Raw genomic sequence first — 13,481 nt, 5'->3', positions numbered from 1 at the left:
TCTCTTTTTATCTGTATTCACGGCAGTGATAATGTCCCCCCCCCCCCCGTGTCTATGCTCAGGGCAGTGATAATGTCTGTGTTTAGGGCAGTGATAGCGTCCCTCCTAGTGTCTGTGTTCACGGCAGTGATAACGTCTCTTTCTGTCTCTGTGTTCACGGCAGTGATAATGTTCCGCCCCCCCCCCCGTGTCTATGCTCAGGGCAGTGATAATGTCTGTGTTCACGGCAGTGATAACGTCTCCCCCCCCCCCGTCCACGGCAGTGATGATGACGCTGGTTGCCATGGGAACAGGCTCAGCGGCTCTGCAGAGCAGTCGTGAGTCCGCCAGGGACGGAGTCGGTCATGGCCGGGCCTGGCACCACCCTGGGCGGGAAGCCCGAGTCGAAGGCGTCGGAGCTGCAGGCGAAGCCCAGCTTCAACCGCATCAACATGATGCAGGCGAACGAGGACTGCTGGCGAGGACAGCACCGGGTGCGGCAGTGCGCCTGCGCGGGGGGCGGGGCCGAGGCGACGCGGACGTAGGGCGGGGCTTCATGTCCTCCGCAGCCCCCTGAGGCCAGGGAAATAGAGGCGGGGCTGGGTGGCCCGTGGCGGGAAGGCATCTGCGCATGCGCATAGGGCCCCAGCTCAATGGGTTTCAAAACCCAAAGAGGAGGACATGAGCGTGTAAATCCGGACGTCTGGGGGGGGGGGGACAAGGCCATCCACCGCCCCGTGGAGCGCTGAACGACCTTGTCCCCGCAGTTAAGGGAGGGCACGCGCGCTGCCCCCTCCCTCCTCCTTCCCTTCGCGGCGCGTTTTAAGCTTTGAGTAGCTTATTGAAAGCCGCCGGCGCGTGCGTGCGTGGGCAGAAGCTTCTCCTCTGACGCAACTTCCGCCCACACACGCACGCGACTGCGCGAACAAGCTGCTCAAAGGGAAGGGAGAGGGGGAGGGAGGGAGATGCAGGGACGGCGCTAGAGGTGGCGAGAGGGAAGGGTGGATGCTGCGGGGACCAGGAAGGGGACCCTGTCCATTGCTCCTTTCCTTCATCCAATCCAGTCATGTAGCCAGACAGCCAGTATTGGCCGGGTCTGAGCCCAAAGTGGGCAGATGTCTCTCTCTCTCGGCCCCTCCCTCCAGTCCTGCAGTGGTTCCTGACCCAGAAGCCTTTGCTCTGACACAAAATGCCAACGCATCAGAGGGAAGGCTTCTGGGTCAGGGGCCTGAAATCACACTGGGTGTGCCGAGCCCACCCCTGCTATGCCCCTTCAGACCAGAACAGATTCACCACCGAGATATTTCAACATCTCTATCTTATCTGCCTTTCTTGCATCTTACATAGCGCTTGCCTTCTTGCTTTCTTGCAAAAGAATGGCCATACTGATCTGACCAATGGTCCATCTATCCCAGTCTCTTACGTCCAACAGTGGCCAAACCAGATCACAAGTATCTGCTAGAATCCCAAAGAGGAACAAGATTCCATGTTACCAACCACAACAGCCCATCTCAAAAAAAAAAAAAATAGAATTAGTAAAGCCCCCCAAATGATACAGGGGGTGGAACTCCCCTCATATGAGGAAAGGCTAAAGAGTTTGTGGCTCTTCTGCTTGGAAAAGAGACGAATGAGAGAAGATAAGCGTTTGCATCAAATTTTAATAAATATGAAGTACTGTACATACAAAAAATGGGGGACAATGAAATTACTTGAAACCAATAGGAGGAAATATTTTTTCACTCAAAGAATAATTTAAGCTCTAGCACTCCTTGCAAGAGGACGCAGTAACAGCATTTAGTGTCGCTGGATTTAAGATTTGCACAAGTTCCTGCAGGAAAAGTCCATAGTCTGCTATTGAGATAGACATGGGGGAAGCCGCTGCTTACCCTGAGATTGCTAGCACGGAATGTTGCTACTCTTTGGTGATTCCACATAGGATGTTGCCGCTCTTTAGGGTTCCAGAATCTCGCTTACTGTTTGAGATTCTGGAATGTTGCTAATGTGCGGCGGCGGCCAAAAAAGCAAACAGGATGCTAGGAATTATTAAAAAAGGGATGGTTAACAAGACTAAGAATGTTATAATGCTACTGTATCGCTCCATGGTGCAACCTCATCTGGAGTATTGAGTTCAATTCCAGTCTCCTTATCTCAACAAAGATATAGTGTCACTAGAAAAGGTTCAAAGAAGAGCAACAAAGATGGTAAAGGGGATGGAACTCCTGTTGTATGAGGAAAGACAAACGGTTAGGGCTCTTCAGCTTGGAAAAGAGATGGCTGATGGGAGATAGGATTGAAGTCTACAAAATCCTGACTGGAGTAGAACGGGTACAAGTGGATGGAATTTTTACTCCGGCAAAAATTACAAAGATTAGGGGACACTCGATGAAGTTACAGGGAAATACTTTTAAAACCAAGAGGAAGAAATATTTTTTCTCTCAGAGAATAGTTAAGCTCTGGCACACGTTGCCAGAGGATGTGGTAAGAGGCAGAGCGGATAGCATAACTGGTTTTAAGAAAGGTTTAGACAAGTTCCTGGAGGAAAAGTCCATAGTCTGTTAGGGGGAAGCCTCTGCTTGCATGGAATGTTGCTACTCCTTGGGTTTTGGCCAGGTACTTGGGACCTGGATTGGCCACTGTGAGAACGGGCTACTGGGCTGACCCAGTAAGGCTATTCTTAGGTTCTTAGGGATCCCTGAATGTTGCTACTCTTTGGGATTCTGCCAGGCACTTGTGAACTGGATTGGCCACTGGTCTAGATGGATCATTGCTCTGACCCAAGATGGCTAGTCTTATACCAAAGTGCACTTGTGATAAGGCTTTCTGTGAATACAGATAACCTGTACCAGAGGTTCATGTTTCCTTCTTTTTTTTCTGTTCTGGTTAGAAATGTGTTCTGCACCGATTGTTTTATGTTGCCAGTATTTCACCAACGCAGAAAAGTTTGACAGATGTGACAGGTATGGCGCCCTCTGTTTTCTGGAAACTGTAGACATAGGAGCTAGCACTGTGGCTAGTTGAACACCCCCAATGTTAACCGAAACACTTTGACTGAGTCTGGGTCAGATGGTTTCTTATTCACTCAGTATAAGCCCAGAGCAGCGCTGGGCTAAAGTCTTAATAGCACTTTCTGCGATGATAAGATAAAAAGTATATTGCAATTTTTTTATATGTAATAGTCAGACCTTTTCAGCATAGCCTTATCCACAACTTCAGCATCACTCTGTTAAACTCTCTGTGTGCTATTGGTGACCAAAGTGTCAGAAAAAATTACTTAATTCAATGTGCAAAACATTTCTCTTTAAATGCAATTGAAAAAAATCAGTTAAATGTTCTCATGTTGTAATGTTCCCCCCTTGGGTTCCTGCATAATATTCTTAAACATTAGAAATTCATTGGCAGCCACATGCCTTGATCCTGAAGTCTAACAAGTTAGAGAGAGAGATATAGACAAATCTATAAATCTGTAGTTGAGTTTTTAGCTTATCAAGGCTACAGCTGAATGATGAGGCTGGGCTTATATTAAGTGAAAACTGAGCAAACAGCTCAGATCTTACAAGAGCATTCTAGGATTGTTTTGATGTACACTTTTAGAACCAAGAGGAATGTTTCTGAACTTTTAGGCAGAACAGAGAAAGGGATTGGGACTTGTAGTTTCACAACCACACTCAAAGCAGTTTACATACAGGTACTTCAAACATGTTTCCTATTCGTCCCAGTGGACTCACAATCTATCTAATGTACCTGGGGGCAATGGGTTACTTGAGAAGTGCACATGTGATGCCTTCAAACTCTTGCTAGAGCTGACCCATTGTGCATGAAATGAATGTACAGTTTATCTTTAAGATGCATGGTAAACTCAAGCAGGAGGTGAACCAAGAAAAGCATAGTCCACTGCTCTACCAACTGCTGTAAAACAAGCAGAAGCCAGTTGCAGTATGCTGCTCTGGCAAGACAGATTGGTATAGGTTGGAGTTAGCTTTGATGCCTGCAGCGGTGGGTCAGTGTGGACCTTATTACCTCATTCCTATAGTCTGAGTACAGGTCTTTCCTACTTCAAGGGAGAGGGGAAATCATCTTATAGTGGAATTTAGCAAGTAAAATGAATTGTTGGTTTAACGTTGCCTCAAAAATGAAAGGGACTGTTATCCTACACAAGAGGCCCCAAGATTAATGCATGAGGGAGGGGGCATACACTACTGCTACAGTGGTGTAGCCAGAAGTTATAACGAGGGGTGAATCTCCTACCCTAGCCCAGAGCAAAAGCCCTCCATTTTCCAAAAATAATCCCATTCTGTCTCCACCACTCCCCAAAAATTAACCCTCGGGTTAGTTCCTTTGTATCCAGAGCTGAGGGAATTAAAAAGTGCACTACAGACTCGTATCCTTAAGGATCCAAGAGAATGTATCAATCACTTTAGCTCCAGCTTGGAACACAGATCCATAAGAGCCCATGCATCTGGTTTCTGGTGGCTCGTGGAGCGTAAGATCATCGCTATGGTACAAAAGACCCACCTCTGGGGTCGTCGGCAGCGATCTGTCCCATCAAAAATTCTAGATGGGCCCATAATGCTCCCCAAAAGTTCCATTTGCACTGGTGCATTTCTTACAAGCCCTTGACTCTCCCTTCCCAGCCCGCAAAGCCCACGCAATTTCCTCCCTCTTTCAGTAGCAGTGGCATTCATAGGCAGCCTGTACGGGGGCTTTTGCTCTGTACTGTCCATTCATCCAGAAAAGAGGATGCTGCATCAGAAAGGGTGCGACAGGCTGCAGGGAGAAGACTAAAGGCAATTGCAAAACTTTGCGGGGAAGGGAAGGGAGAAATGCTGGACCATGTTGAGAGGGCGAAGGGAAAGAAATGCAGCACACCATTAATAGTAATAGCCTGACACTCTGACGGAAGATACGTACGTGCTAGAGAATGACACAGGAATACATTTTTCCCCATCCCCGCAAGTTTTTTTCCTGTCCCTGCCCCCTTCCTGCAAGCTCTGCCTCATCTGCACAAGCCTCAAACACTTTAAAATCAGAAGCGTTCGAGGCTTGTGCGGTTAAGGCAGAGCTTGCAGGAACGGGACAGGGAAAAATTTGTAAGGAATGCATGTACCACTGTACCAATACTTGTGGTTGGAAGTCCACATCAGAACTGCTAAAGGGCTGAATTTATGCCTATCTTGGCCCCTAAGCTGTAACATTAAAGAGGCCCCCCTCAATTAAGTAGGAAGTAAACATTAGGTTGAATTGTTTTCCACGCTAGTGAAGTGCGAGTCCCTAAACGCAGCAGCCCACCCCAAATTGAAGCCTCACCAGCTGAAGACCTCCTCCAACAGCAGCCAAAATATTTTCCCACTTCACCAGCCAGTGGCAGTAGTCATGAACCACCACTGTTGCTAGCTAGGGTACCCCCATGCACACGCAGTTTTTGCACAAGTGTGAAATCTGAGCATGTGTGGGGAGGGGGGAGGGAGGGGTCCTGCAGGGGCATCAGCTCAGGATACCACCAAGTTGAGAAAACTTGGCGGCTGCTGTAGGAGGAGGTTTTGGGATCCCCACCAGCTCAAGTATTTACATTTTGGCTTTGGTCAAGGAAATATAAGAGGTAAGAATTTTGTGCCCACTCACCTTGGGCTCAGGCCTGCCCAAAATGAGCTGTCTGGCTATACCACTGGTTTGTGTCGTACCTAAATCCAGCCCTGACCTAGCATGTGTCCTTTGGAGGCTCGAACACTGTCATATGAACCCCAGAATTCAGACAGGAAAGCTACTGTCAACCATCCCCATGCGTTTAAAGAAATGATATTTAAGTCTGTACTATCTTTATTTTCTTGATAAAGTTTACTACGAAAAGCTGATTTCTAATTTCCCGAAGTCCCACCTAGGAGATTCTATTTCGGGACTTCTGCTTCTGTATCAGAGCTGCATCATTCATGTCCTAGAGGTGGGTGTGAGCCATTTTTAATTAGATTAATTTGTGATTAATACAAATCTTCAAGTCCAGGTCAGAAAATGAGGCAGTGATTTCTGTAATAGTTACTGTATTGAGCATTTCTGTTCTTCAGGTATTTATGGTGCTTTATAAACCATTTAAGTTGTAAGGAAGGTGATAGAGAAATATAACAGCATGCATGATCTAGGACTAGGGGAAATATTTCTTCACATAACATGTAATTAAACTCTGGAATTTGTTGCCAGAGATTGTGGTGAAATCAATTAGCTTAGTGGGGTTTAAAAAAAGTTTGGCTAATCTCCTAAAAGAGAAGCCCATTATTATTGGGGAAATCCACTGCTTATTCTGAGGAAAAAGCAGCGTAAAATCTGTTTTACTACTTGGGATCTAGCTAGGTACTTGGGACCTGGGTTGGCCATTGTGGAAACCAGATACTGGGGTTAATGGACCGTCGGTCTGTCCCAGTACAACAGCTCTTATGTTCGCCAAGTCTAGGACAATCGAGCCATTGGTGGAATGAGGCATTGTGACATCACAATCTCAGCTCTGGGTTTCTGCCAGGTTCTTGGGACCTGGGTTGGCCACTGTTAGAAAAAGGATACTGGGCTTGATGGACCTTCGATCTGTTCCAGTATGGCAATTTGTATGTTCTTATCTCCAAATATGCCTTCACTGGTCATTGCAGTGATGGTACTGAGCCAGAGGTCTGGGCTCCTTCTGGAATCCCGCTCTGGCCACAAAGTGTCACTTAGGACCATGACTCCTGCCCTCCACCATCCTGAAACCCATCAGGCTGGCCTCAGCAATACCGATTAAGCAGTTTTCAAAGGTCCTGAAAGGCAAAAAGACAACTGTGTTCTGTATTTACTATCTAAACTTGTATCTGATTTCTCATATTCAGTCTACCAGTGACAACCTGTACTTGGTTTTGAAAGATCTTGCCCAGATGCCGACTGAAAGCCCCAGGTCAGTGGTAAAGGTTTGTGCCTACTTTGGACAAAGTGAGGTTCCAGGTGCCAAAAGCCTAGTTCACTGGCTCAGAGAGTGTTTTGTAATTTTGCATGCTGAGTGAGCACCCTCTTTCACCCACTCACCTGCTCCCCTCCCTCGGTCACTGCCTCCCTGGGGTCCAGCATCCCCCCTCTCTCTTTAGAAGGTGCTAGCAGCAGCAGTGACACAAGGCACTTCTTGCAACCCTGCCCACATGGAAACAGACTCTGGATCAGGTTGCAGCCAGAGAGAATTGTAAAGATATGTCAGGGGTGGGAGGTTCAAGGGGAGATATATAATAATCTGTAAGGGACGGTTTTTCAAGAGAGAAGTGAAGTTGTTCAGAGACTAAATTAACCTATTCTGGAACATTTGTCATGATTTCTGACCTACTTAATTTATTATAACTGTCATAGAATGGTTATTAATCGTGATGAGGCCAGGAGCAGCTTAGGAGAGTGGGGGAGACCCTGATAAGAGTCTGCGACATCTCTAATGGCTGGCCTTTCTCTCATGCAGTTCCATACTACAGAATGTAAAGATTCTTGTGATTTCACACAACATCCCCAACAGACTCTTCTCGCAGTGGTCGTTCCGAATTATAGACGTTCCAATGAAGTATCTGGAGGACACGACACATGAGCAACCGTTGGAGACCGTCCTCAGTGAATGTCTCATACTGATGCTCAAAATGGCAATTTACTTATCAAAGATGCCGAAGGTGAGGCGCACGGACAAATGCCAGCATAGCAAAGCATTGATAATGACCACCGATTTCTGCTATTAATCAGAAAAATGCTTTAGCATAAATAGAATTAAAAAAAACATCCAACTTAACACAGTCGAAAGTGTGATCCAAAAGATCTAAAATGTGCTCAGCACCCCCACACACCAATGAATCCCACAGCAACAAACCTCCAAATGCGCTTCAAATAGTAACATTCCATTTAAGCAGTATAACCATTTAAACTCTATTTATCCTTATATAGCTTATTAGCAACAAGCCTGCCAGTGATTTTTCATTTACTCCTTGAAAACTTTCCAGATTATTGGCATGGATAAATAGAGTTTAACGGTTGGCTCGGGGGCCCGTTCCAGCGGGGCACTCGACTCTGTCTTCGCTCCTCCCCCATTCCATCAGGGGAGAGCCGACGGAGGAGGGCTGCAGTCCGGCCATCGGACCAACGGTCGGCTTGGGGGCCCGTTCCAGCGAGGCACTCGACTCTGTCTTCGCTCCTCCCTCATTCCAGCAGGGGAGAGCCGACGGAGGAGGGCTGCAGTCCGGCCATCGGACCAACGGTCGGCTCGGGAGCCCGTTCAAGCTGGACTTCAGTTTTGACTGTTTTGATTTTATTTTCAATTCTTTTTAGTTTATGATATATTTTTTAATCTCACTTATTGTTTTACCACTTATTTTGTTTTATTTTATCATTCAAATTTCATTTAAATTTCCCCAGAATTCTATTGCTTCAACGGTTCTCCCTCTGCATCTATTCTTATCTCCCCTCTTTTTTCAACCTTTCAAAGTTTTTTAGATCATTGTAGTCTTACTAGAATGTTTATTTTCTTATTTTTTCATCTATTCTCTATTTTATTTCTTCATTACTCTACTAATTGTCATTTTTCCAGGAACTTTAGTTAAATTGTGAGCCTTCGGGACAGTAAGGGAATTTCTAAGTACCTATTTTACTTATAATTTTAATGCACCCTATTGTCTATTTTTCTGTAAACCGCTTAGAATCCTAACGGAGTTTAGCGGTATATAAGAAATAAATGACATTACATTACTATTTGAAGCGCATTTGGAGGTTTGTTGCTGTGGGACTCATTAGTCGTCTACTTAAGGCGACCGTGTGTGGGGGTGCTGAGCACATTTTCGATCTTTTGGATCACACTTTCGACTGTGTTAAGTTGGATGTTTTTTTTTAAATTCTATTTATGCTAAAGCATTTTTCTGATTAATAGTTATTTTTGAATGCCAAGTTAAAGAATATATTCCCCGATATTTTGTTTGAATTGGAAGATTTCTGCTGACATAGAAACATGAGGGCAGATAAAGGCCAAATGGCCCATCCAGTCTGTCCATCTGTAGCATCCATTATTTCCTCCTTTCCCTAAGAGATTCCACGTGCCTGTCCTACACTTTCCTGAATTCAGACAGTCTTGGTTTCCACCACCTCTACCGGGAAACTATTCCCTTAGATTACTCCTGAGCCTATATCACCTCTTAACTTCATCCTATGCCCTCTCATTCCAGAGTTTCCTTTTAATTCACATAGGTATTTAAACATTTCTACCATATCTCCCCTCTCCTACATATTGAGATCTTTAAGTCTGCCCCCATACGCCTTATCACGAAGACCACACACCATTTTATTAGCCTTCCTCTGGACCGACTCCATCATTTTTATATCTTTTTGAAGGTGCATCTTCAGAATTGTACACAATATTCCGAATGAGGCCTCACCAGAGTCTTATACCTCCTTTTTCCTACTAGCCATACCTCTTCCTGTGCATCCTTCTAGCTTTCGGCGTCACCTTTTCAATCTGTTTGGCCACCTTAAAATCATCATTTTCATTCTATATCCTCCTCCTTTAATCTTAAACATTCCTTTATTTTCTGCTTTATTTTATTTCTTATGCTTTGAGGCTACCTTACTATAGGCAAGTTGGCCTTATGAAATCATCATGGTTGAAGCTTGGTCAGGTGGTCTGTTTTGTTACCTCATTTGCTAATAATTTCTGAATATTCAGTCAGCTTCATTGAAATGTTTGTCCCATGAACTCAGATTTACACTTTTCATGCACTTTCCTAACACTCAACCCTTAAATTCTCTTTTTAATTTCCTATAGGAAAATGGACTAGTTCAGTTATAGAAGCAAACTATGATTGATAAAGTCAGGTGCTGATGAATTGTCCTAGACCCTAGATTAGGGGTGGGCAACTCCGGTCCTCGAGGGCTGGAATCCAATCGGGTTTTCAGCATTTCCCCAATGAATTTGCATTGAAAGCAATGCATGCAAATAGATCTCATGCATATTCATTGGGGAAATGCTGAAAACCCTATTGGATTCCGGCCCTCGAGGACCAGAGTTGCCCATGTCTGCCTTAGATGTTAGTGGGACTACAATTTCAGTCTTCAATATTTTGTAAAATTCCCCTCTATACCCATTCAGGCCAGGGGCCTTGTCACGTGGACTTTGCTGAATGGCCCAAGAGACCTCATCCAGTGTGATGGAAGCCCTTAGGAGGGTAAAGGAAGAAGATCTAAGTTAGACAAATAAGTTTCCCTTTCCAATTTTGAAAGCTAACTTAAAAATGTATTGTCAGTCTACTAAAAAGATATTATCAATGTTTCCATTTTATTTCTGTTTATAGCATGGCTATTGCACCATTTTATCCAGCATTCACCAAATCAGTACATTCTAGGAGTAAGTTTTTATTGAGTAATAAATATTATCTTCTCCTTAGATATAATCTATTGAAGATGGTAAACTAAAAACATTAGAGGACAGAAAAAAATGCAATAAAAAAATGGAAGGAAATAAGCAGTATAGGTCCTACCACTTAGCACTATGGTAGAAAGAGCTATAGGGTCCCTATGCATAGAAGCAGGCTAACATGTGATTGCATACACTGGAACTATAATCATGTACTGTATGGCTCTCTCTTCTCCACAGATAGGGAGGCAAGGCACTGGAGAGAATCTACACGCACTTATCCCAGACCTTCTTGTGCGGGAGGATGTCATCCGCTACTTTTGCAAATCCCAAGAGCTTATGACACCAGCACAGTTCCTACAGGCATTTAATAGGCCCCTGCAGTACTCCGATGCCACAAGTAGGTAAAGGTGAAATTTATTCTTTCCTGCTAAATTTCCTTTCCTTGAGTCTCAATAGACTAGTCCACACCAATGGATTAGATCCCACACCCTCCAGATGGAAGTAGAGGAAACAGACAAGGTCCAGGGCTACTAAGTATAATTCTAAAATAGCCTAAACCCAACCAAGATCCTGAATGGTCCTCTGAAGCCTCACCAGGAAACCATAGACTCAGCAGAGTCAATTATACTTCCATTCTCTTCATGGTCACTATATAGAGATTTTAAGAGAACATAGAACGGACCTGCCACCGTGGAATATAGAGATATTTAGTCTTCGGGTGGAAAGCTGGACTGGTCTAGCAGGACTCAAGGAAAGGAAATTGAATTTTAGTTGCCAGGCATTAGACCATTCCTCTAACTTTTGCATATCCTTTTTCATATTTTCCACTCCCTCTAACAGAGTAGACACCAAAGAGGGAGTGGAAAATATGAAAAAGGATCTGCAAAAGTTAGAGGAATGGTCTAATGCCTGGCAACTAAAATTCAATGCAAAGAAATGCAGAGTAATGCATTTGGGGATTAATAATAGGAAGGAACTGTATATGCTGGGAGGAGAGAAGCTGATATGCACGGACGGGGAGAGGGACCTTGGGGTGATAGTGTCCGAAGATCTAAAGGTGAAAAAACAGTGTGACAAGGCAGTGGCTGCTGCCAGAAGGATGCTGGGCTGTATAAAGAGAGGCGTAGTCAGTAGAAGGAAGAAGGTGTTGATGCCCCTGTACAGGTCTTGGTGAGGCCCCACTTGGAGTATTGTGTTCAGTTTTGGAGACCGTATCTGCCGAAAGACGTAAGAAGACTTGAGGCGGTCCAGAGGAGGGCGACGAAAATGATAGGAGGCTTGCGCCAGAAGACGTATGAGGAGAGACTGGAAGCCCTGAATATGTATACCCTAGAGGAAAGGAGAGACAGGGGAGATATGATTCAGACGTTCAAATACTTGAAGGGTATTAACGTAGAACAAAATCTTTTCCAGAGAAAGGAAAATGGTAAAACCAGAGGACATAATTTGAGGTTGAGGGGTGGTAGATTCAGGGGCAATGTTAGGAAATTCTACTTTACGGAGAGGGTAGTGGATGCCTGGAATGCACTCCCGAGAGAGGTAGTGGAGAGTAAAACTGTGACTGAGTTCAAAGAAGCTTGGGATGAACACAGAAGATTTAGAATCAGAAAATAATATTAAATATTGAACTAGGCCAGTTACTGGGCAGACTTGCACGGTCTGTGTCTGTGTATGGCCGTTTGGTGGAGGATGGGCAGGGGAGGGCTTCAATGGCTGGGAGGGTGTAGATGGGCTGGAGTAAGTCTTAACAGAGATTTCGGCAGTTGGAACCCAAGCACAGTACCGGGTAAAGCTTTGGATTCTTGCCCAGAAATAGCTAAGAAGAAAAAAAAAAAAATAATAATAATAATTTAAATTGAATCAGGTTGGGCAGACTGGATGGACCATTCGGGTCTTTATCTGCCGTCATCTACTATGTTACTATATTACTATGAGGTAAGAATAAATTTCACCTTCCTTATCACCCAGCTAGACCAGACCACACCAATGGGATGTGCCAAAGCTCATCCATTTGGGCAGGAGAAAGGGAAAACCTCCTGCACTTTGAAACTCTACTAAAACACATTTCTTTCCAAATTTCCACCCATTGCAGCAGAGCAGGATCTGGTTGTAGAGAATAGACAATGTGCTTTTTTTTTGTAACCTTTTCTTTTTTATTAATTGGAGTTCCTTTCTTTGCATGGTCTGATTTTTGCCTGAAGGGCAATATATCAAATTTTAATAAACAAAATAATAAACTAAACTTTGTCGAAGAGCTATCATCTGTAGCCCACAAAGGAGTGAAGAGAAGACCAACATTGTTGCACAGTAACTGTCTTCTGGAGGGAAAGCCCAGGTCTCTGGCAAGGATGTTGTACGGGCCTGCAACCCAAGAGCTCCACCTTAATAGCCATCTTAATCCAGAGTGCAATCGGTGCTTTAGACGCCATCTCCCATAGCATGGTCAGACTTCCTCAGCTTGCTAGACACCACCAGATACTTAATCAGCACTCTGCAGACACCCAATTTATTGTTCTCCTAACAAAGAATCTGTCCACTTCCTGGACCCTTGTGGAAAGGCAGGTGGCGAGAAGTTGATTAATATGAAAGGGAGACACCACTTTTGGAAGGAAAGCAAGCACAGTGTGCAAGGAGATACTTATGTACTATGGAGGACCCTACACGAAAGTGCCTGGAGCTCAAATTCTACAGGCTGAACAGATGGTCAGCTCTAACATAACACAAAACTCACTTTTATACCGCAAAGCCGTTAAGTTCTATGCGGTTCACAAAAGAGTGTACAACGTGAGTACAGTAAGCAAGATTACCTAATTTCCAAAAGATTTAATAAAAAGATATGTTGTTAAAACACACCTAAATTGTTGGTAAGTGTCAGAAGACATCATTAAATGATTCAGATCCTTGTCCCATAACGCCGCTTGAAAGGACAGAAGGCGCCGATGAAATCTTTTAAATTTTCAAACCTTGGGAGACGGAAAAGTGAATAAAAGGGGGGGGGGGGATCAGTAATATCTTGATCTTGGATGACTTGCTTGATCTCTCGCACTCTGCTCTCCTCCTATTCCAGTTTCTGTTCTAAACTAAACTAAACTAAACCTTAGGTTTGTATACTGCACCATCTCCA

General features: G+C 44.5%; 1 protein-coding gene across 1 annotated transcript; it reads left to right on the top strand.

Annotated features, from left to right (window-relative positions):
• Window positions 1-344: 344 nt before the first annotated feature.
• Window positions 345-10,762, top strand: LOC117369366 (testis-expressed protein 47-like). The gene is made up of 6 exons (XM_033963839.1): window positions 345-473; window positions 2,864-2,936; window positions 5,811-5,914; window positions 6,825-6,889; window positions 7,433-7,634; window positions 10,595-10,762. The coding sequence occupies exons 1-6, from the start codon at window positions 345-347 to the stop codon at window positions 10,760-10,762; spliced, it is 741 nt and encodes a 246-aa protein (XP_033819730.1).
• Window positions 10,763-13,481: the final 2,719 nt, after the last annotated feature.

The sequence above is a fragment of the Geotrypetes seraphini genome, chromosome 11 (assembly GCF_902459505.1).
Source record: "Geotrypetes seraphini chromosome 11, aGeoSer1.1, whole genome shotgun sequence".
Taxonomy (NCBI): domain Eukaryota; kingdom Metazoa; phylum Chordata; class Amphibia; order Gymnophiona; family Dermophiidae; genus Geotrypetes; species Geotrypetes seraphini.
This window is presented reverse-complemented; position numbering and strand designations above follow the sequence as displayed.

Coding starts and splice junctions, on each gene's coding strand:
- LOC117369366 (XM_033963839.1), top strand. CDS start 345: ATGGCCGGGCCTGGCACCACCCTGGGCGGGAAGCCCGAGTCGAAGGCG. Junction 474..2,863: donor GCTGGCGAGGACAGCACCGG/GTGCGGCAGTGC, acceptor TGTTCTGGTTAG/AAATGTGTTCTGCACCGATT. Junction 2,937..5,810: donor AAGTTTGACAGATGTGACAG/GTATGGCGCCCT, acceptor TTCTTGATAAAG/TTTACTACGAAAAGCTGATT.